The sequence below is a fragment of the Macrotis lagotis genome, chromosome X (genome assembly GCF_037893015.1).
Source record: "Macrotis lagotis isolate mMagLag1 chromosome X, bilby.v1.9.chrom.fasta, whole genome shotgun sequence".
NCBI classification, from domain to species: Eukaryota; Metazoa; Chordata; class Mammalia; order Peramelemorphia; family Peramelidae; genus Macrotis; species Macrotis lagotis.
In genome coordinates this window covers 268,585,218-268,610,635 of record NC_133666.1, presented here as the reverse complement: position 1 = coordinate 268,610,635, position 25,418 = coordinate 268,585,218, and the positions used below count along the sequence as shown (strand labels likewise).

Here is a 25,418-nt window from a genome sequence, read left to right as displayed (position 1 = left end):
TGTGTGTGTGTGTGTGTGTGTGTATAATACATATGTGTATGTGTATACATAATACATACACACTATCATCTCCAACTTCTGAGGATTAAATATATTAAATAAATTTGCTTTTGAAGTTTACATATATTTAACAGATAAGACACAAATTTAAAGCAAATAATCCAAAAAATTATATACTTCAAGAAAAGTAGAGTTAACTTACAACGATTATACTGAATGGAATGATTATTCCACCTAATAATTCATAAGATATGGTTTCTTCTTTGTAAGGATACTTGATGGACTCATCATTACAGAATACTCCTCGCTGGAAGGGCCTATGCCTTGAAGTGAGAATTGCAAAAGGCAATCCAGCTAGCAAAGGAAATAAATAAAACAAACATTAAAAAGGAAAAGTTAAAGCTAATGGTGATTATTATTCCATGAATATGCTGAGAAAGATATGTGCCAGAGAAAATAAGAGATCACACATGTAAAAAAAAGAGCAAGCATGCAACAGCAGAGTCAGAAAATTTTAATTTGTTTGGGGTGTTCAGGGGTCTCTTTCCTACCAGAAATAAGGCTCAAAGTACTTCCATAAGTAGATGTAACAATCTTATCTCTCTGGACTGCAAAGACCAAATAAATTTCTGAATCTTTCTCTCCTAGGTGATAACTGTATAAATGAGAGATCCTCTTGTCCTGCTTCCCAGTTGGTCACCAGTCAGACAGCCAAGAACAGGCCCTCACTTCAGGAAAGGGAATAAAACTTACAAAATTTTTTAGGATCTTTCCAAAGTTCAAAAGGATCTTAAAAGCCAATTTAATTCAATACCCAAATTCTACAAATGTGGAAAATGAAATCCAGAGAGGGACTTGTCCAAGGGCACAAAAGTAGTGATAATACAAAGAGCTAAGATATGAACAGGGATTCTAATACCAAAACCAGTCTGCTAAGGAAAAGTTTCAGATCATATTTATTAAAAATACAGATGTCAATCCATCAAGACCAAACTGAAAGAGAAGATATGTCACATTTCATTTATGCCCCCTTAATATGTTTTTAATTATTACCACCACTTCCCCTGAGACCCAGATGAAGAGAGCCAAGACCTAAGACCCTTAAGAATGGAGTGTTCACAAGATCACCAATTTTGTTTCCCTCCCTGAACCCTGGGCATCTTTATGCCCACTGAAGGAGTCTACCAGCTGCTGATTAACTGCTACCAGATCAGCTTAAGGTATATCATGAGCCCTGGAATATGGTTATACACCTAGACCACTGTCCAATCTTCAAAGCCATCAGAGACAATGGCAACTGTTTTGAGAGGTGCTAAAACCAAAGCTACTTAAGACCCAAAAAAGCGTGTTACTGCCACCAAAAGATCTTGACATTGTCAAATGACTCTGAATCAAAAATGGATGTGATTTTATACTTGAAATATCACTAGCATCTGCAAACAACCACTGAAGTTTTCCATTTGACTTGCAGCTGAAATCTACATATGTGTTCTCACCTATATGGAAATATTTTAAAATCACCTTTTTAGATTCTCTAAATATTATTTCCTCTAAAACCCTTCCCAGACTAGGGAAAAACCTGAGGAAGGGGAGCTAAGTCTAAGACAAAAGGGAAAAAAGCCTTTCATTAATAAATAGATTAGTTGATAAAACAGACAGCTTAACAAAAAATAAGAACTAGCCTTTCTTTACCCTAGTACACTAAGTAGACCCATCTATAAGCAACCTCCTCCATCTATCCCCTTAGAATAGGGTCTGTCCACTTGCAAGACTCTCTTCCATTCAAAGCAGATAATCAAAGAACCTTCTACTCAAGTTATACTCTCAGATATCAATATGTAGGAGAAATCCCATTATTTCAGGAGGAAGTGGAAAAACAATTACAGAGATTTAGAGGAAGTTGTCCTAGAGAAAGTGAGTAGAGATATTTACTCAATTATAAAATGCTAAACTAGATTGTGTTTTAAGATATCTTTTCATTGATAAAAATTCCTATAAATATTAAATAGTACCTTAGATTGGTTTGAAACAGCGCATTATTGAAAGGGGTGGGGGAAAGTATATGCCAGTTTGAACATGCCTCTCTCCAAATTAGAAATGGCTTTGATATTGAATTAATGGCAAAATTTCCAGTGAACTGCTGCCTAAACAAAGTTCCTGTAATGAAAATTCAGTGATAACCCCAAGGCCCATGAACCTCAATGACTAAGAAGGAAAAGAGTTCCTGCCAAAAAAAAAGAAGTTCAGAAAGATTTTGGAATTGGTGGGAAGATAGATAGTGAGTTCAAGTTTTATATATATTGAATTTGAGATGCCTACAGGACATTATTAGATAAAATTCTTGAGAGCAGGGATCATCTTTTGCCCCATATAATAGACCTGTGTCTTTGCACAATGTCCTAGCACATAGAAAATACTTAATAAATGTTTATTAGTTGAGTGACAATCAGTCACTCATTCAATATGAAATATAGTAAATGAAGATGCATGATCAGGGCAGCTCAGAAGAAGAGACTGGAAAAAGAGCACAGATTTGTGAGAGTCATCTATGGATGAGAAATGACTTCTTCAACATAATGGAAATGGAGACGGGGAGGGAAAGAGGACACAGGACAAAGCCCTGATGGTGATAATTACAGCATGAATAACACTTGGATTAAAAACCAGTATAGACAAAAACAGGATGTGACCTACTGAAAATGACAGCAAGTAAATGAAGATGTCATAACTAATGATGTTTTAATGAGTCTTTTCTATAATTTTCCTAGCATTTAGGAATACTTCATTCGTTTATGGAGAAACATTGGAATGTTTTTTTCTCCCAATATTTCAGGAGATTTTTTTCCTTTAAACTAATTTTTATCCTATTTCTAAAAATATTTTTTTAGACATTAAAAAAGGATGCTTTCCTTTTTTATTGTGGGGTAAAGGATACATATAATTTTAAAAAATTAAAAGGTTATCTGACATATTTCTACTTTCTTTCCCAAGCTGTCAAGTTGTAAACTTAGAGATCATTTGTACAATCTAAGGGCCTGAGTCTACTCATGCAACTCCTTCATTCTAGATATCGTAATATCTTGAAAGTGAGCACTCAGGATATTGCAATGGATTGGGATTGGGAGGAATTCCTTAGGGTTCATTTTTCCCCTTCTGCTTCATATGTACAACCAAATAGTCATTGCATGTGATGGTCAGCCTGGCAATAAGTGAAAAAATGCTCCGGAAGCCCACTTTTCCATCTCTGCATTGATCCGGATCTTTAGCTAAAGGGTCTTTCTGATTTTCCAAGAATCCAGGGAACTCTTTTTCCCTGAGAACTCTTAGATCTTCTTTTGTTAAGTAGCCTTTGTCTCCAGCAAATTTATGAAAGGTAAACATCATAGTTTCCATGGCATGTTCCATTTGAGATGGCACCTTGGCGGTGTCTTCTGAAACCTTGAGGGAGCCCCAAGCAGCTGCTGAACAGAAGAGGCAGATTCACTCACAAGATTTTTTTTTTAATAAAATGACTTTGGCTTATCCAGATCCATTCTGGGAAAAATGGACTTTGTAACTACCTTTTAACCCTAATGAAACAGGGATGATAACTACAAGACAGGTGCTCACAGTCATTTTTCTGGTAATGGGGATGGGTTTGGGCTGATCCATCCACACTCTCTTGCCCATTCATTCTCCCTTGTGATCTGCACACAGCTGGCCAGTGAGAGACAGGGTAAAGCCAAGTGGTGACCCCCAAAGGATCCAAAGCAGGGTGTGTGCCTCAGTCATAACAATGCTAAAAACCCAAACTACTTATCTTTTACTGACAGTACTGCCTACAAACATCTTCTGCTGTTCCAAATCAGCTCTAAGATCTGCTTCTGCTCCCACGGATTATCAGTTCCAGAACTGAAAGTCTCTTCTTGTAAATAAGCCCTGTCAAAACTCACCATTCTCAGACACCAGAAGTGCCAATGTCTGGTACCTGACAATACCCTAGGAGAATGAAGGAAATTCTAAAATAAAGCTAAGCTAGTGAGAAGAGGCAGATCTGGGGCTGACTGGGAAGAGTAACAACAATTTTGTTCAGTTGTGATCAGTCTTGTCTATTTCTCTGTGAGCCCATTTGAGTTTTTTTCCTTCTCCAGCTCATTTTGCAGATGAGGTAACTAAAGCAAACAGGGTTAAGTGACTTGTCCAGGATCACACTGCTTAGTTAAAGTGTTTGAGATCAAATCTGAACTCAAGAAGAGTAGTCTTCCTGACCCTATCCACAGTACCATCCAGCTGTTTCAGGGACAATAGCATGTAAGCCTTACATGAATAATTATCAAGGATAACACTCCAGAATTTATAATTGCTTTACAACGAAAGGATGACTGCATATAGCTATACCCTCCTACACAAACAAATAACTGAAAGTTAAGCAGAGGAGGGCAGATAATGAAATGTAATCAGTACAGTTAGATTTATTGGGTAACAACTACATTAACAATTGCCTCTTTACATCTGCTCTCCAAGCTTTAGTAGTCCTCACAAAGAAGCCTCTGCAAACACAAAGAGCTACACATAAGCCTTTGCAGAGTCCATAGGAACATTTACATTCCAAAATATTAAAGATGCTATTCTGGATCCCCCATACAAAACTATGAAATAATGTTATTTCAGCGAATATACTTAAGATCTCATCTGATCACACTAGACCTCTTCTTTATCATTTTAACTTCCCATAGTCAGTGATAGTAGAAGAGCAGTATGGAGGTCTCAGCACCTTTGGACATTTACAGTTCCAGTGGTATAAACTTAAGAAAATTTTAAAATAATTACAGTAGAAATATTTTCAAGAATTCACTGCTAAACATTTTTTTCACATAAATATGTTCTCAAAAGATTCTGAGGTCTCATGAAGAAGATGGAACTTTCAAGTTTTCTCCCAAGTAGCTTGTAGTAGCTGAATTCTTGGGTGATGCCTAAAAGAGTTTAATATATGAAGATGTTTACAGAGAAAGGAGTGAAGGTTTTAAACATACCAAGTTTTATCTACTCATATTGATATGATTTTATAAAGTCTTAGAAGATGAGTCAGTTGTCTACCTTATCCAAACACTAACCTAAAGTTCCCCTATCTCCCAACTTTTGCAAAAATTAGGCATGGCATTTTATTCAGTTTAATTTTATTTCATGGTGTCCTGTTGTCAGTCTTTGAAAGGATCATGATGTGCTTACTTATAAAATACTTCTCGGTAATGTTACACTTATAAAATTAATTTTTAAAACTGTAATCTGTTCCCACACCAGTAGATGATAAAGAGCATTACTCAATGCACAATATTTTTAAATGCCATGACATAACCAGGCAATTACACTGAAGTACAAATAACTCTATCTAGAAATAAATAGCCCTCCATTCTTTGGGCTATTTCAACCTGGAATCCAACTTGTTGTATCTATACCAAAAACTAACCCTTCTTTGTAAATCTGAGCTATTACATTAATAAAAGCTGAAGGCTTTAATTGATAAATTCTTTTTTTTTGCAAGGCAATGGGGTTAAGTGGCTTGCCCAAGGCCACACAGCTAGGTAATTATTAAGTATCTGAGGCTGGATTTGAGCTCAGGTCCTCCTGACTCCAGGGCTGGTGCTTTATCCACTATGCCACCTAGACACCCCTATTGATAAATTCTTAAAAATTGACAGACCATCTACCCATCACCTTCAGTAAACATTTCTCAATCACATCCTGGCTATCTTAGACCTTTTTTTTTTTCAAACATCAGTTAAAAATCATACCTTCTGTAAGAAACTTTTACCAGGCCCCCTTAACACCAGCCCCTTCCCTCTGTTGATTATGTCCGGTCTGCTTTTTATCTGTCTTGTCTGTATATTTCCATGTTGTCTCTCCCATCAGACTGTGAATTACTCCCAGGCAGGAGCTGACTTCTGTCTTCCTTTATTTTGTCAGAGCTTAGAATAACACCATGACCTATTTTAACAATAATATCCCACAGAACATTAACCAAAAATGTATGTATTGAACACCTTTTCTACTATCACTGAGCTAAGCATGAATAAGCAAAAAAAAAAACCACATCATAAACTTTTCTCTGGACATAAGAACTCCTCCAACACACTTGATGGAAACCAGTAGCTGTTTCCTAACCACTATGTCTCCAAACCAGGGTTCCCAAGCAACAATTTTGCCACTAATGCCCTTACATGGAATGACTTAATTAAGAAGTAGGATCAGCTTGTCTTCCCAGGGTCCTAGAAAGTTATCAAATATATCTTGGGGAGATGAAGGGGTGTAATAGATTTTCTCTTTTGTTCCCCTTTGTACTTCAACTTTTCTGAGTCTGAAGTTTTAGTCCAACATGTTCATAATTGCCTCTTACACTTCACATTGACCCAACTCCAATGCTCAATGTTCATCTAATTCAGTTCTCACATTTCCATAGAGGTCACTAAGTCACAGGGAAAAAGGAAAACCTTCTCTAGAGAAGGAAGAGTCAAGCTAACCTTGAACCCTAGGCATGTGCCTGGTAAACCAATTAGATTATCTAGTTCTGTTACACTCATGCTCTTTTAAACTCTTGACAAGTACAAACTGCTAAGTCATTTACCATGGCTATTTAAGAGGTAATTCGAACTTTCAACAAAACAGGACTCAGCTAGCACTAGAATAAATTAAAACAAAGCTTTCTCTTAGGTACCTGTCTTCTGGGTGAGCAAAGAATAATGCATTCTATCTATTACACATGATTAAAAATATATTCAAAAGAAAATAGAAGATTGGATGGCTTGGGTGTGTCCTCCAGTCATCACAACAATGACTCACAATCTATTTCAATTACAGAAGCCAACATAATCCAGTAATTTCTACTTATGTATTTTAAATTATATATGTATTTTTAAAGAATCTCAATTTTCAAATCATTCAAGATTTTGTTCGTAACAGCACCATGAATAGTAACCTTAAAGAGAATTCCCAGTCTAAGTAGACAAAAATTGGGTAAATACAACAAGGATGGCATCCTAAAGACACCTCTGATTTTCTATTTCAAGATTTAAAATTCTTAAAATCTCTGGCATATAAAATGATTAATATTTTAACTGAAGATTTTTCTAAATGTCTTCTACAATAACTAATTAGCTTACTACACATCAATTCCTATGATGCAAATAAGTTATTTTTAGTGATTTAAATACTTAAAAACAAATTCTTTTAAAAAAAATTATCATAGCAAGAAAATAATCAAGTTATTTTTCAATGGCTATAATAGATTGAAAGGATCACAGGCATTAGAGCTAGAAAAGATCTTAATCATCAAGTCTAATTAAGTCATTTTACAGATGAGGAAACTGAAGGCCAAAGTGGTTACTAAGTACCTGCTCTCTCCCAATGAGTTCATAGCTCTCTTACTTGCCCATTTCTTAACTCTCAGCATTTTCATGGACCTCCAGACCTGGAATTTACCTCTGAGATTATCTGTATCTTGTGTGTACATAAGCTATTTGCAGAGTTTCTCCTGAATTCAAATGTGACCTTGAGAACAGAGAATATTTTTTGCCTCGCTACGTATCTCCAGCATTTCACATATAGAAAGTTTGATAATTGACTATTTAGGCCATATAGGGAAACAAGTGACAGATTGGAATATGAACCCTGATCCTCTGCCACTGGGGTCTGCTACTGGACTGGCTCTCTATTGTACCAGGCCTCTTCCCCAAAGGAGATGAGCAATAACATGAATCATACAAAATTATACCTCTCATATGACTTTGGAATTCATCATAGATTTAGTTATGAGGCCCTTACAATTTAAAGATTCGTTCATTCAAACTTATTTTTGAAGGAGACTTACCTTCCCATATTTTAGCTAGTTAAAATGAATTTATATTCTTTATGTTACATAGGAATATGCATATACATTGGCAGGGGAGGGAGGTAGCCTAAAGTTATGTCTTGTATGTATGTATGAGTGCACACAAATATACACATCCATTATATATAAATGACAGAGGATTATGCAGAAACTCATAGACACAAATGGCAGGTCAACAGCTGGCTTTGAAGTATCTTACTTTCCCCCCCTTAAAAAAAAACCATTCTACACCTTAGAGTTGGAAAGCATCCCCAAGATGAGCTTGTCTAATCTAGATCCAACCAAAAATCCCCAAGAAATAAAATATTTCCAGTAAAAGAAAATCTATCACACTTCCTAAATCATTCTATTCCCCTTATGGATAACTAATTGGAGGCTAGCCAAACTATATTGATAATTATTTTCAAAAGTTTACTTTTATTTATATATTTCAATAATCAAATCAAAATCCAAATTCATTCCAGGTGCCTTTTTTTTGAATGTGAGTTATTTTTGAAGTCACAAGATGAGGGCACCAAAATAACATGTCAATGCTATGCTATTTCTGTCCTTACTTTTAGATAGTAAAACTGTGAGCATTTTGTTGTTAAACATCAATGAAATTTCATTTCATGTACCTAGAACAAACAAAAGATGAAAGATACTAAACATATGAATAATAAACACATACTAAAATTAGAAAGTTGGGGATAATGCATTTTAATTGTATTTGAATATAAGTGCCTAATACTTGCATGGCATTGTACTAGGTTAGAAATAAAAAATACTAAAAAATGAAAAAAGTGTGGGGCACCTAGGTGGCGCAGTGGATAGAGCACCAGCTCTGGAGTCAGGAGTACCTGAGTTCAAATCCGGCCTCAGACACTTAATAATTACCTAGCTGTGTGGCCTTGGGCAAGCCACTTAACGCCATTTGCCTTGTAAAAACCTAAAAAAAAAAAAAAATGAAAAAGCTCCCTCTCTTCAAGAAGTTAATAAATTCTACCTATCCTTTCAAAATCTAAACAATTAACAAAGCACTGAAATAAAATAAAGGTGTACACATCTTTGGTAATCTATTCAATCTTTCTTTCATCCCTTATAATGCATAAATAGTAACTCAACACCTTCTATTCCCCTAACTTAGCTTTCTGTTGAATAAAGTTAGATAACTATTTGTTGAAACTGCCCATTGTCAAAAAGCAATCACAGGAGACTTAGGTCAATCAGGAAATGGCTGATTGTGATATCTGATTGCAATGGAAAATTTTTGTGATAAAAGAAATAACAAGCAGGATCCAGAAAAACCGGGAAAGGCTTACATGAACTGATGCAAAGTAAAGTGAATAGAACCAGGAGAACTGTGTACATTGTAACAGCAATACTCATCAACTGTGAATGATTTAACTATTCTCAGTAATACAAGATCCAAGTCAATTCTAAAGGATCTAAGGTGAAAAATGCTATCCATCTCCAGAGAAAGAAATGATGGAAACTGAATGCAGATTGAAGAATACTGTTATTGTACTTTATTTTTCTTGGGTTTTCTTTTATAATATGACTAATATGGAGATGTTTTATGACTGTACATGTATGATCTTTATCAAAAATACCCAGAAATCAAAAAATCCTATGCCATGGGATCATAGGATTTAAAGTGAGAGAGTCCATTCTTCCCTAAATTAGAAGAAAATATTTTTTTCTACTTTATTAAGAAGTAAGCAGGTAATATGATCTACACAGGTGGATGGAACACTAGATCTGGGCTGAGAAAGAACTGAATCAAATCCAGTCTCAGGCATTAACTAGCTTTGTTGGGTGATGTTGGGCCAGTCATTTCCCCTCTGTTTACCCTATTTTAAAATAAGCCTCACAGGGCTCTGGTTCAGATGAAATAATCATTTTAAGACACTCGGTACAGTTTCTGACCTATGTTAGATCCTATTTAAATGCTACCTTTTTGTGTTCACTATTCTTTCCAAAATCCAGTTAGCACTGAAGATACTTAATATTTATTGAACTGACTTACTTTAGAGCTTTTAGAAAATCACCACCCTTTCAATTTAGCTTCCTCATCTGTAAAGATAAAATAAATACAGTCAACCTGACTCAAAGACTGCTCTAAGGCTCAAAAGAGATCATCAATATCAAGTGCTTTAGAACCATAAAATTATAAAGTCTAAGCTGCTGTCGCTCTTCTTTTTTTTTTTAAAAAAAAGGATCTGTACATAATTATTATATTCCAATGCAATTATTGCTTATCGTGTAGTGGACAGAGCAACAGCCCTGGAGTAAGTAGTACCTGAGTTCAAATCCGGCCTCAGACACTTAATAATTACCTAGCTGTGTGGCCTTGGACAAACCACTTAACCCCATTTGCCTAGCAAAAACCTAAAAAAAAAAAATTATTGCTTATTAAACTTCTTTTTGCCAGACTGTTCCTAGTCCTAGGGAATCAACTCTCAGTGTGCTCTCACTATGTAAAGTAGACGCAACATGAGATCAGCTAGCAAAAGATCACCTCCTCACCTTTCTTTCCAAAGCCTTCTTTCCAGTGTTTCCCTCTCCTGGTATGGACCTCCCTCTCAGAATGCCCTGAGGAGCTCCACCTAAGCCTCTTGGGCTGGGGAGCAGAGGGGTTACACCCTTCAAATGAGTAGCAGTTTTAAGATCACAGATTTAAAGCTGGAAGGGACCTTAGGGGTAATTCGTTTTATAGATGAGGAAACTAAGACAAGAGGAAGCCACTAAGAGACCTGCCAGGACCACTCTGAAGTATCTGAGGGAGAACATCCATTCAGATTTTATCTCCAACTACAATCCTCTGAGAAAGATGGAGGCCCTAAGGTCTACTGGTCAGGCTACTCTGTCCAAGTCCTAGGAAGCTTTACATTCTGCCCTGCAGTCAGGCCTCCAGACCCTCCGGTACTGACTTGGCCATACACCTAAAGATCCTCAAGCCTTGCTATGCACCTTTATCCCGAGAACCATTAGAGCTTTCCATCAGCAGCAGCTTCCCCAGTTAGAGGGTCAGCTCCTCCAGTTTGTATCCTTATCCTCAGAGTTTAACAGAGCAGCCCACCATCACAAAGCAAGTACTTAAAAAATGTGATGACAAGAAAGCTGGTACAAGTGAATGCAATCACCAGATTCCTAAGTATGAAGCACAGATGAGAAATGAGAAGTAAAATGTCTTGAGAGGTCACTACAGGACAGTTTAATGGATTGTTGTTTATTAAACACAAACAAAACCAAAAAGCTCCTGGAGAAGCATTTCCCTTACAGATAGTACTTTGGGTAATGAGCACTGAAATGAAAAGAATTCTCAAGACACCCACCTAAGGATGAAATTGCCCATCAACAAATGACAAGTATTTGAGTCTTGCTCTCCATTCAACAAACTGCTCTGCATAAAAACCATTGTCCTTTCTCCTTCCTCAAATTATCTGAGAATTGTTCTATCACCATTTCACCAACCATGGCACCTTTCCCCCAATCCCTCCTTGTAAGCAAGTCAAGGCTGTTTTACAGGAAGTAAAAACCTATTCTTTTTCATTATGTCTTTAGAGCCATCCCTAGATCCAAACACACAAGTTTAGTTTTAACATATTCTTGTTAAATTAATGAATAAGGAGACAATGAATCTGTTTGCTGAATGGACTAAATGAGGATTTCATCCCAGACACAAGGATTAAATCCTCCAAAGAGAATACAAAACTTCTTACAATGAACTTCCCTATCTCAAACTAGTTTTTCTGATCACTTAGGAAATGTGTAATTTTTTTATTTTTGGAAAGAGGAGAAAATTAACAACTTGGGAAGCCGAAAAAGTAATCAAAGTTTCTTTGAAAGCTATGGGAGATCTTCTATAAGGAAGAAACAAGCCAAAACTATTTCAGGAGAAAGTTTTGTTTGAGGCAAAACCAACTGAAAATAGAATACCCAGGGGGCGGCTAGGTGGCAGTGGAGTACCTGGGTTCAAATCTGTCTCAGACACTTAAAGATTACCTAGCTGTGTGGCCTTGGGCAAGCCACTTAAGTGGCTTAACCCCATTTGCCTTGCAAAAACCTAAAAAAAAAAAAAAAGAAAAAGAAAAAGAAATAGAATACCCATATAACAGAGAAATGAGGACTCCTTTAAAAGAAATCTGGCAGCAGTGGATAAAGCACCAGCCCTGGAGTCAAGAGAACCTGAGTTCAAATCCCACCTCAGACACTTAATAATTACCTAGCTGTGTAGCCTCGGGCAAGCCACTTAACCCCATTGCCTTGCAAAAAAAAAAAAAAGAAAGAAAAAGAAATCTGAATAAAATGCATACTTTAATTTTGTTATATACCAAAGGTAACAGGATATCCATTTTTACTATGTGGGAAACAAGTCATTAACTTAGAAAGAGATTATACAATATTTGGAGTTAAATTTTAAGACAGTTTTAAGAGGTTTTCCAAAAAATTCTGAGAGATACTGGTAGATATGTGAATAGAGATATCAGACATTCCCTAATGTCATGTTTATTAGGGTGTAACAAATGTCTGAGATTAAACAAGGTCAGCCAAATATAAGATCTGGAAGAAATAAATAGCAATTGACTGGAGTTTTAGCAAGATTTCTTTTGCAAAACTAAATTCAAATAAAAGATATACAAAATATCTTGCTATCTATACACAAGATGATTATATTGCCAAGGTCACTACTTAGATACACTCTTGAACTAGACTTGCATTCTATTATGTTCACATTCCATTGTCTAATAGGGACTAAGAACGAAAATGATTTTGTAAAATCTTGTTTTCTAAAATACAAGATAATCCAGCTAAATGGTGATTATAGCAGCATAATCCATTTAATTCCATATTAACAGTAATCCAATAAAAATCCTTTCTGATACACACACACACACACACACACACACACATATATACATACACACACACCCCAATACCACATAAGAATGTGAAAATACAAAATCTTGACTAAAATGGAATAATAATACTTTATTGCCAAAATTAAAGGTTTTATTTCAAAATTAAGTCAAACCATATCTATATATGGAATGACCATGACCTGGTCATTTTATAAGGACAGGGAAAATTTTTTTAAAGATTTCCCTTAATATGTTTAATCTTTTTTCTTTCCTAAGCACTGTCTAACTGATCTGGTAAAAATCATGCTGGTATTTATTGTTCTGAATCAAATAATGAGTTTTTGAGGCAAGAGACCTTGGAGATAATTCAGCTCAAACTTCTTATTTTAAAGTTGTGGAAATGAAGGTCCAAAGAGACTAAATGATAACTAATGTTACACAATTAAAAGAGCAAGAACTAAGTCAAAGTCACTTGGCTCTGAATCCGCTACATTTCTTTTTTTAAATTTTTAAATTATTTAAATTTTGAGATCAAAATTCTCTCTCCTTTTAACCCCTCCCCCACATTGAAAAGAAATTCTCAAGCAATTAAACAAATAAAATCATGTAAAATATATTAGCTATGTTGAAAAAAAGGCAACAAAAATAAAGAATTTACATTCTAGAGTTCATCAATTCTCTCTTTGGAGGTGGATAGTATTTTTCATCATGAGTCCTTTTGAACTGTCTTCAATCACTGTATTGATATGAATAGTTAAGTCTTGCAGTTGATCATCATGTCAACAGTAATATCGATAACTGAATTACCAACACTCATGTAAAAATTGTGGTCATTTTATGAATCAATACAGCTCATCTTTTCCTAATAAAGCAGAAGAAAAAAAAAGATGCTTGTTCAGGGTCAAACTCTCGCCACCAAATGAGTGCCTCCACTTCCTCTCGCATTCTATCTTTAACTGTGATCTATTTCTGACATCTTCATTCAACTATAAGGGCTCTGCTGTCCAGGGTTACCAATTTCTTAATTGCCAAATCTAATGGTCTTTTCTCAGGCCTCATCTTTTTTATGACCTCTCTGCTGCTAGTTACCACAGATCACATCCTCTTCTTGATGCTCTCTCCTCTCCAGATTTTTGTGAAACTGTTGGCCCTGTTCTCCAGGGACTCTCTCTATCTAACTGAACTTCCTCAGTCTCCTTTGCTGGATCTTCATCTATATTGTACCTGCTCACTGTAGGTATCTTCTCCTCCCTGCCTCAGATCTACTTATCCACCCCTAAATTCTTTTCTAATCCTCATTCATATTTCCAATGCCTATTAAGCATCCATCCCATAGTTATCTTAAATTGATAGAATTTCAATAGAATTCATTTTTTTCCACAAACCCTCCCCTTTTCTTAAATTCCCTATTATGGTAGAGGAGATCAATCTCCTACCAGTCAATTTGGTTCACAACTCAACCTCCTTCTTCCTTCCCTCCTACTTCTGCTTTTCCACCACATACAACTGGTTGCCCAAGCTTATCACTTTTCCTCCTATTTAGACATTCCATTTCCAGAGTTTAGGTATGTTCACTGGCTGGCTCCCTTGCTTGGAATATTCTATGCCTCCTGGTTTCTGAAGTGTCAGCTAAAATCTCACCTTCTGAAGAAGAATTTGCTGGTTCCTTTCATCCTGGTGCCTTCCTGAGTGACTATATATATACATGCATATATATATACACGCATATATATATATATATATATATATATATATATATATATATATATATCGTTTATATAGTTGTTCTACTGATATATTCCCCATTTAATTTTAAGCTTCATGAGAACATGGTAAGTTTTCAACCTTTATTTGTTTTGATAATCCTAGCATGTAATAGGAACTTAATAAATACATTTAAGAACTGAATCAATTTAAGTAAAGTTTTATAACTACAATAGTTATTTACAAGCAGTCACTAATATCACCATGAATTATACCTCAGGATAGTCAAGATCAAGGCTGAAGAACTTGAAGGGAACAAAGAAAGATAATGATTTCTAATATTTTTGCTGGCACATTTCTCCAACCTTTGAATATTATTTTTATTTCCCCCATTTTCCCAAAATTGAGGCCCTAAGGTTACCAATTACTAAGATTCATAGTGTTAGTGACACTAGATGAGCTACCTTTATAAATATGGATCCATAGCCTGGAACATAAAAATTTTATAATGGTGACTGAGGAAATAAATAATTTAGATAAGCCTTCAGATGAAAAATAGAAGATGAACAATGAGCATGAAAACAATTCGTATACAATTTCTGATTTCCAACTTTAAAACTTGAAATTAATGTGATAGAAGATTTAAGAAAGTAAAGAAGAAATCCATATAAGTGGGGGGAAAATAACTGAATACTTTGGGCAACTATGATGTGAATGATTTGGGTTTGATAACAAAGCCTTTCAAATAGAATCTAAAAGGCAAGTGCTAGATAGAAAATCAAGACCCTTACCCAGAGTGATGAGTTACATTTTCTCCCATGCCTTTGAGAATCTTAAACCATCCATTTTGCAATAGGAAAAAATGTCCATTTGTGTTTAAATAACAAGTTCAAGGTCACATGTGGTAGTTTGGAAGCTCAAAAACAAGTTTCACACTTTTTGTTCTCATCATCTACAAAGCAACTGTCAGGCACATACATATGCAAAAGGTTAGCAATTGATCATCTAACAATAATTAACAACAACAGCTCAGTTACTTTGGTATACCTCCTCCTACCAACACAGTTCAACCCTTTCATTTCCATGGAGTCCTTGTCTGCTGAAAAGTCACAGGGTATAAAACCACAAACTAATAAGTGCCAGAGCTACAATGAGAACCCCAGATCATCCAACAACTAGTCCAATGCTCTTAACACAACTCCACATCAACTCCCCCCAACCTCTAATAGGAAGCACATTCAGAAAGGAAAAATAATGCTTTCACTTTCACCATCACCATCACCACCATTACCATTACCATGACACAAGGGTGTACCAAAGTTCCAAAGCAGGGACTGGAAATGTAGAGAACACAATATTTAAATGATGTAAGTGGCAGCCACTAAGGCTAAAAGTATAAAAATAAGTAAGCTGGTCTCTGGCACATCACTTTTGATACCTCTTCCTCCTCTTTTGTCTCCTTGTCTTCATGTTACCCAGAGTCCTCCATAAACTCTACTAAAATCTTAAATATGCTGCCTTCCAAAATTATCTCCCCTTTTTTCTCCTCCACAATTAAAACTACAATTTTCTCAATGAGAATGTTATTTAGGAAAGCAATTTGATTAAAAGTAATTTCTGTAAGATTCAAATAATCAAGCCTTATGCATCTCAGCCTATAAATCAGGCATGTGTAAGCAAAATTTGCATAAGTCAGCTTCCACTGTTTCCTACCTAATCCTGTCCCCTACCCTCAGAGTCAGTGTCAGTCACTTGGTACTCCACTTTGGGGAGATTGTTGGCATCAAACTAAACAGTATTTGTCCTTTGGGCTGACTTGTTTTGTTTTGGGGGGGTTTTTTTGGGAGGGGTTAGGTTTTTGCAAGGCAAATGGAGTTAAGTGGCTTGCCCAAGGCCACACAGCTAGGTAATTATTAAGTGTCAGAGGCCGGATTTGAACTCAGGTACTCCTGACTCCAGGGCCCATGCTCTATGCACTGCAACACCTAGCCGCCCCCTTGACTTGTTTTTGTTGAGGGATAGAATCAAATATTAAAAGGCAAATTTCTATTCCCCCCCCAAAAAAAAACAATACAATCACAGCATGCCTCCTGTCTTGTCACAACAAAATCTGGACCTTTAATCAGTTTCTTTCTCAAGTCAGTATGTCTGTGTTCCTTTCAAACCTACAGCTCTTCACTTCCTCGGGCTCTCCTTCATACAAAGGCTTAAGTGTAATATTATTCAAGAAGGGAATCTGAGAAAAAAAAGCTAATAGCAACAAGGCAAGAGTAAGAAACTAGAACAGAGTAGGCCTGAGGGATTTTGCTACAATAGAACATTAAGTGATTTTCCTGTAAATTGGCAAGTGAGAGAAGCTATTTGTGGCAGAAAGAGACAGCTGAGGAGCATCACACACTGCCCCTCCCTGAAGGCTATTTTGGCCTTACTCACACTTCCAATTACAGAGTAAGTAAGGTAGGAGTCCAAACTTGCTGGGCAGTTTTTTTTGCAAACACTGTGAGGTAACTACCAACACTTGATCTCTGTTGTTTTGTTATGGTGGGGAGGGAAATTTGAATTTTTAGCTCTATAAACCTTACATAATGGTTTACTCTGTACAGAAGTAATTTAAGATAGCATTTTCAGTAACACTTTTTTGGTATAAATTTACCTTAACTTTGGGGGAGAGGTTAAATATTTTTATTTTTTCCCATTCTCATTTCAAGTGCCTAATAAAAATAAGATCTTACTTTAAACAAAAACAAGCACAATATTTTAAACAGATTTTTTTCTAAATTTTAAGTTCTAAAGTTAAATCTTAGAGGAAATCTTTACCATTAAAAATTATTTGCAAAGTAATCCTTAAATCTTCTCATCTCAGCAGCCAGGAAAATTCAAGTATTATTTTAAAAAGTCTGATAGTAATGTTCCTTTATAGGGAATACAGGTGTCCAGTTAAGTACACCCAAATAAATATTTGGTTAATCACGTAAGTGAATTATTATAAAGACTTGTTCTATGAGAATCAAGTTACATATTTTTCTAGCTATAAATGACTACAATAAACATGACTCATCAAGAAAATAACTTAAAAGCAATTACATTTTTTTGGCTTTAAGGTTTCATCAAAATATTTGTGAATTAAAAGGCAATGCCTATGAAGCTGATTAACTTTGTTCCATTTCTCGCCCCCCCCCCTATAATTCTGCTCCTTTTCTCTGGGAAGACAAAATTACAATCAAAATAAGAATAAAACAAATGGAGCAATTATATGTTTGGTTCCCTTAGTCAAGTAATACCAGTCCATGAAGATAATTATGCTGATATTTACTTGCCCAAGTAAATACTCATTTTAAAGTAATTTTCAGTGATTTTACAGAGCAAGAAGAAATTTCTTCATTTTAGCAAAAGATACTTCAAACATGTTTTTAGTAGCAAACAACCAACAAGAAAAACAATATTGTGGGAAGCTTATGCAGTTCATACAGCCTCCTCTGCTCTTTTTCAAAATACCACTAAAGCCCATGGGAAAGATACCCTCCCCCACTCATTTTCACTTTTAAGTTATGTCAATTGACAATGAAAAATTCTTAAAGTCAAACTAAGGGCACAGGGACCAAATTCACTATTTGTCCAAAGACAGAGAAAGAATGTTACAGAACCAAAATATTCAGAAATAGTCTCAAAAAATCTGTGGGAATAGGAATGGGTTACATTTTTAGAAGAAAATTATAACATGCTGATCTTATTAGGCTCCCAAAAACTGATGGCCACTACCAAATCTAGTTAGTTATAGAGGACAAAATGATACAATAGGAAAAGTAGAGGTCAAAGTCAGAAGACCAGTGAGTTCCAATTCTGACACTTGCTAGTGGGACCCTACAGAGGTTACATATACTGAACCTCAGTTTCCTCAGCTATATTATAGAAACACTGCTACCTAAAGTACTGAAGTTGCATGAGAAAAGAATTTTACATAATAAAGTGCTAATAAATGAGAAATTTTCAATTTTTGTTGGGCTGGTTTTTTTGTCCAAATATATACCTAATGTATTTCATTATATCCAGAGCTCAAAAGAAGGCTATGTTTTAAATCCTGCAGTATTGTGAAGGAAAAGAAACAGAAAAGATGACAATAAAGGTCACTAATTTACTGAGGCAGGATTTAGCAAATGAAACAACCAAATCATCTTGCTTCCAGCAAGGTAGGCCCCATTTACCATAGGGTGTAACAAGTTAACTTCATCAGAGGCATTCTATAACATGCTCTAATACTAATAACTTGTTAAACACTAAAGGCTCTTTTTAAGCAGTTGATTTCATGAGCAGATGTTTTTCCAATGAGTCAGTAGAAAAAAACATTGCAAAAGGGAAAACTATGGCTTTCAATGAAATAGCTCATATAAAACTAAATGAGTTACAATTCAGATTATTAACAATATATTTTCATGACTGAATTAACTTTTCCTTTTACAAAAATCTGCTTTTAAATATAAATCAAAATATTTAAAGCATCTAATTCATCATTCTATTATAAGATACAGCTAGTACTAATATTTATTTTTAAAGTAAAATTTTTGATTGAACATTTAGTCTTTAAAAGTTACTGAACTAGTCCAATTTTAAAAGGATGTCAGTGATTACCAGCAAATCATTCAGCTTGAAAATTCAATGTCAACAGGTGCTCTAAGTAACATTTGCTTTTATGACACATATAGGGTCTTTTGACTTTCTGACAAGATTTAATGCTTGGCACTGCTTGTTCTACTACAGAAAAAATAAGAAATAAAGCTTTATCTTAAAATGAACAGAAAAAACAAATTTTTAAATATTCCTTTCATTCACTCAATGAAAAATAAAAACAATCATTTCAATAAATTTTTTAAAAATCAAGTCACATTTTTATAGTGGTTAACTTCAAGATTTATTGTACCTCTATTCCAATTCCCTCATTTTAAAGAGGAAAAGGAAGCCCAGATACAGCTGGGATTCAAACCTAGATCCTATAACTCCTCCTTTTATTCTAGATGGGTTTTCATTTTATTTCAAATTTTTGTTTTTTATCTGAGGGGAAAACAATAAGGTGGGAAAATTAATGAAAGGAGAAGAAATTGCTAAAAATAAGAGATAATAAGTGTTCCCTTTTTCTATCACCATATTCTTAAACTCTTCCCACTACAACCATTAATTTAGAAATGTGCTCCTCTCTAGCACAAGGAGAAACAGATATATGTTTTATAAACAACAGTATGGGGAATATTTCTATTAATATCTGTTCAGAAAACAAAAATTTTTAATATACTTTCCTTCTTCCTTTATAATGTAGCAAAGAATCAAAAACAATGTAGTTTCCCAAACATTATATTACTCCAAATTTATTCAAAATATTTCTAGATACATAAATGTCTAAATGATTTCTATACAATTTCCTGCTCACTTATTTTCCTTTGTTAAAAAAAAAGATATAAATTTTGGGAGAATTTCCTGCAAAGAGGCAAGAATAAAAGAATTGTGTGAACACCTAACTACAGGAAACACATTCTTTGAAATGTGAATTATAAGTTATTTAGCATACAATATTCTTATCACCACCGTGTATTTGGTAGTTCTGAAAAATAAAATCAGTGTTAAAGCAAAATAAGTACACTGAATCCTATGTAAGAAATAAGAACTGTAAAGCAGTCACACTATAGATTGACATCTCTTGAAACAGGTTAAACAAAAAACATTTTCCAAGTTACTACTGATAATGATTTTTTCCCTAAAACAATCCACAAAGTTTGAATTTTGACTCCAAATTCTCAAAAGAAAATCTATCAAAATGACATGAATGGGAGTTTAATCAGTTATCAAAAAGTTTTCATTATTCAAGTAATATGCCATTTTATATAAGCATAGGAAAAAGAAGTTTAGAAAATTTCATTGACTTTGTTTTGGTAAAGAAAAGGAAAAAGAAAGATCTGCTTATCTTTTAAGTAATTATAAAACTATAATTATAAAAAGGTGTATATAAAATAATTATAAAAGTTAAAATTAAACAAGTTAAAATACTATGAATATTTATATAAATGTTAAATAAATTCCACATCTATTCAAATAAATATTCAATGTCTACCAGGTTTACAAGGCAAATGTGGGGAACATAAAAATGAATAAGATACTGTGACTACCCCTGGGAAACTAAGTTTGTCTCTTATCTGCATTTTCTTCACTTTCTCCTTTAGCCTTAAGAAACAAAAGATACTTTATTTAAAAGTATCCATATTACAGAAATAAATTTTCATCTGAGGTTAAACTAAAAGCATCAAATGAAAATATCTTCAAATAACAGTTTGTAGATGAAATCATTTTTTAGACATTCTAAACATTTCACAATAGATGAGACTTTCAGACAATATACTATTGATTTCTGAGGGATATTTTTTAGAATTTCTAAAGGGTGGAGAGAGAGAGAGAGAGAGAGAGAGAGAGAGAGAGAGAGAGAGAGAGAGAGAGAGAAGAATCAGAAAAAAAAGAGAGAACTCAAATTGTACTACTCTATTAAGCAGATAGATATTTATTTTTAGTTCTTATATTTAAAGGATTGTTAATGTCTGTATCAGCAAGCCCTAATCCTGAACCTCCAACACCTCTCCTATACCTGACAAGAGCCCCACAGAATAGGCTGAAGATGAGCTGTGACCTGCACCATTCATTTGGTGAGATCATAGATCCATCTGAATGTGTAATACGAAGGCACTACATCATGAAGAGTAGTGGTGAGAGAAGGACCCTGAGAGACCCCTCAAAAGTCAAGCAGGCTCTTCTCTTCTACCCCAGCAACAGAACAAACAGGTGTAATGAAGTAAGGTGGAGTAAGAAGATGTGAGCTGAAATTCTAGTTGTTTCTACCTCTGCAAACTTGGCAAATAATTTCTCCCATTTTGAAGGGCAAGTTACATCATCTGCAAAATGAGACAGTACAACTAGATGTCTCAAAGGTTAGTTTTGGCTCTAAATTTTAGACAAGAGAAAGAGAGAACAATGACACTTTGTTCAACCTTCAATGAGTAAGTGTAGGAATGTGGTAGCCATCCTTCATTGAAAGGACAAGTGCAGTTACTTAACATGATCAAAGGTCAGACCATGCTGCAAACTAGACAGGTAAGACCTGTGGGACTGGTGGGTCTATTTACAGTCTCTCTACTAAATAGCCTGGGGTTTTATGTGCATTCGCAAATAAAAAAGCCTTTCTTAAATCTTGAATATCCAGGACAACCTTGTGTTTTGAGGACAAATGTCAAACACAAATAGAAGAGCAGAGACTTAGAAAATCAAATATTAAAATTATCTTTGTTCTACTCTATTTTTATTTTGCTAAATACTTCCCAATTACATTTTAATTTGATTTGACACCACAGCAGGTTCAGGGGAGTATTGTTTTGTTATTTTTTTTAACAAGGCAATGAGGTTAAGTGGCTTGCCCAAGGCCACACAGCTAAGTAATTATTAAGTGTCTGAAGTCGGATTTGAACTCAGGTATTCCTGACTCCAGATCTGGTGCTCTATCCACTGTGCCATCCCAGTTGTTGTTTTTTAAAATCAAAAACAATTCTAGTCTCTTGGCTCTGCTACTAACTAGCTATGTTATTTTGAGGATGTCTCTGATTTCCATTCCCTTATCTTTCAGAGGTATTTGGATGAGATGAGATGATCTTGAAGGTTCCTTTCTAACTAACATTCTATAAATCCTTAATTGGTTCCGCTGACAAATTAAATTGTGCATCTAAAAATTCCTCTTCCAGAAAGAGAAGAGTGGGCAAGTCTGTGACAGTGGGTATTCTCCTCAATCAACAGCTTAGCTACACATTTACCCCCCTCCCAATTCCATACCACCCTCTTCCACCACCACCACATGATCATCACCATCATCATCATCATCATCATCATCATCATCATCATCATCCCCACCACTACCTATAGAGTTAGTTACTTACAGAAGAAATAGGCAGAGTGAACCCCACTGCGTAGAGAAGGGGGGATGGGACGGTACTGTCATGGTACGGATACTTGATGCTGTTGTCACTACAGAAAAAGCCTCTCTGATATGGCTTTATTTTGGCCAAGTTTAGAACAATCAAGGGCAAGGCAGCTGTGGGGGAAGGGAGAAAAAGACACACATGGTTAAATTCAATTCTCTTTAAAGGCACACTTCATCAGGAAGAGATTAAGTATTTTTATTTGAATGCAAACCTCAGCCCTTTAGCCTTTTTTCTAAGAAAGCATTACCAGCCCCCAACACCCAAGGGCAGCATTCTCTGGTCAGCAGCTTGTCCACAGCATTCACTCCTCCATACCTTCCTTGCCCTCCCAATCTCACAAGAAAAAATTCTCTTAAATTCTCCACATACTAATCTAGTTATAAAGTAAGCCCATTGGAGGAGAGTGCAGAATTGGTACATCAAGAAGTTAAGCTAAGAAACTTTTAATGTCATGGAAGCCTTTTGTACCTTATTGAAGAGCTCCTGCTTTGAATGAACTAGCCTGCCACTAACCCCATCCCTTCCACTGCTTGCAAGCCCTGCTCACTTCAAGCCTGTCGCCCTACAGGAAGCCCTTCCTGATCCCCCAGCTGATGGCACCTAAAATCAACTCATATTTGCCTTGTAATATTTTATTTCTTCCAAGAATAAGCTCCTTGAGAAGAGGGACCATTTCATTTTTCTTTGTCTCCCCAATAGCTAATATAATGACAGCCATCCACTGGGTATCTGTATGTTCAGGGAGAAAAATGTTTTTTAAGGGGGGGGAGGAATATCAAAAGAGTAAAGCTCGTAATGAATCATAGCAAAGTAAAATGAATTTGGTAAAGAATAGAGAACCATGATTATCTCTAGATAGATGGTATTTTGAAAACATACACAATCTGAGAATCTTGGGGAGTATGAAGTGAGCAGATACAAGAGAACAATTTATACAAGAGCAATAACATTATAAATTTAAAACAACTTCAGAAAACTTAAGGACTCTAATCAAAGCAATAACCAACCATTCAAGTCTGCAGAGGACGTAGAATGATATATTATCCACCATATGACAGAAAAATGATCGAACAAGGAACAGAGATGTGGATTTTTGGACATGGCCACCAAGTGGGCCACATTCTGCTAAATTATATACATTTATTACAAGGAATTTTATTTTCCTCTCTCCCTCTATTAATGATGGGTAAAGAGGAAGAGAAATAGTGATGCAAAAAAAAAGGGCTACTATAACATTTAGCAGAAAGAATAGAAGTTAAGAAGAAAATAAACAGAATAGCTTTCAAAATGTTCTGCTGTGCAAATCAAAATTGCTCCCTTTTAAGGGTTTTAAACTCAGAATAAAAGAAAAAAATTTAAGAAAAAGAAACCACTCGAGTAACTTGTCTTCCAGAGATAATTAATATACTTTTTTGGAAAAAACACTGTAAAGATCAACTAATATAGACATGTTTTAAATAGAAAAAATTGTTCAACAATTCAACAAATATTAAGATCTATCTACTGAGACTAGTTAGGCAGCTGGTGACAAGTGGATAGTGCTAAGGCCTAGAATCAGAAACACGAGTTCAAACTTAGCCTCAAACACTTAAAAGATGTGGGCAAATCACTCCACTGCTGCCTCAGTTTCCTCAACTGTAAAATGAATATATTTACAATACCTACTTCTCAGGTCTGCTGTGAGGATAAAAATGAGAATTTTTTTTTTATTTCTGGGTAAAGATTAGACATCTTTCTCAATTTCCCATAACCTCTCAAAATCCTCTTCAAATCAGAAATTATGCACCAAAACTAAAAAGCAACTTCAGTTCTCCATATTCTAGGGCACCCAGAATACAGAATGTTTAAAAACAAAACAAGAACTGAGATTATTCAGTGGCCCTTTCCTACCTCTCACACCATGATCATCAAGGCCACACTAACAGACCCAAGGACCACTCCATACAGGCTATCAGTCTCTACCCTCTGTCTTTTCAGGGCCATCAAACTGCAGCCCTGACAAGCCAACCTGGCCACAACCCCTCAGGAGCAAAAGCCTGCCAGGAGCTGCAACCCAAAAGTACCAGCACTGCCAAGCTCTGAACTACTAATGCCCAGGAAGGGGGGCAGAGGAAGTTGGAACACCCCATCAAGTCCAAGGAGAAAAGCACAGTATCCAATGGGGCCAATTCAGACCATTCAAAAGTCAGGTAGTGGATACATCATGAACTGCCACTGCCCATTGTGGGAGGAGGCAGGGACACCGAGAGTTCATCCCCCAAGGAAACCACAATCAGAGATGAGGGAGTCAGAAAGAAAGTTATTTAAAAAGAAAGGAAGGAGAGAGAGAGAGAGAGAGAGACAGAGAGAGAGAGAGACAGAGAGAGAGACAGAGACAGAGAGAGACAGAGACAGAGAGAGACAGAGACAGAGAGAAAAGAGGGGCAGCTAGGTGGTACAGTGGATAGAGCACTGACCCTGGAGTCAGGAGGACCTGAGTTCAAATCAGCCTCAGACACTTAATTGCCTAGCTATGTGACCTTGGGCAAGTCATTTAACCCCATTGCCTTAAATAAATTTTAAAAAAAATTTTTAAAGGGGTAAAATGACTGAAAAACCAAAGATTTCAGGAAGAAGAAAACTTAATGACCTTGAACATAAACAGAGAAATCAACAAGAAAAATGGTAACAGAAGGAAATATGCCCCTCCAATCTAATAAAAAAAGTTCAAGCATCTAAGAATAAGGCAAAATAAAGAAAAATGATCCAATTTTATGAGATAAAAGATCTTTAGAATTTGAGAACACAGAACTACAATTTACTATTTCTGAGTGATTTGAAATAGAAATGAGAATTAGAATAATATGTCCTGCACAGTAAAAATAATAAACAGATGGGCAGCTAGGTGGCGCAGTGGATAGAGCACTGGCCTTGGAGTCAGGAGTACCTGAGTTCAAATCTCATCTCAAAACACTTAATGATTAGTGATTATTTGCCTCTCAAAGACCCCAAATAACAAAAAAA

General features: G+C 35.5%; 2 protein-coding genes across 3 annotated transcripts in view; both read right to left on the bottom strand.

Moving 5' to 3' along the window:
- The window catches only part of PLPP1 (phospholipid phosphatase 1), a 128,336-nt gene that overhangs the window by 56,338 nt on the left and 46,580 nt on the right, over positions 1 to 25,418 (bottom strand). Inside the window, exon 2 of one of the 2 annotated variants that reach the window (XM_074206559.1) lies at positions 22,371 to 22,525. In XM_074206559.1, coding sequence (XP_074062660.1) covers positions 22,371 to 22,525 — 155 coding nt within the window. Of the gene's footprint in view, positions 1 to 202; positions 355 to 22,370; positions 22,526 to 25,418 lie in introns of both variants that reach the window. The other variant, XM_074206560.1, reaches the window with a different exon arrangement.
- On the bottom strand, positions 361 to 3,474 carry LOC141503427 (protein S100-A10-like; the record flags this gene model as incomplete). Its single annotated transcript, XM_074208671.1, has 1 exon — positions 361 to 3,474. A coding segment is annotated over one exon (342 nt), but the record flags the coding sequence as incomplete, so codon positions are not given.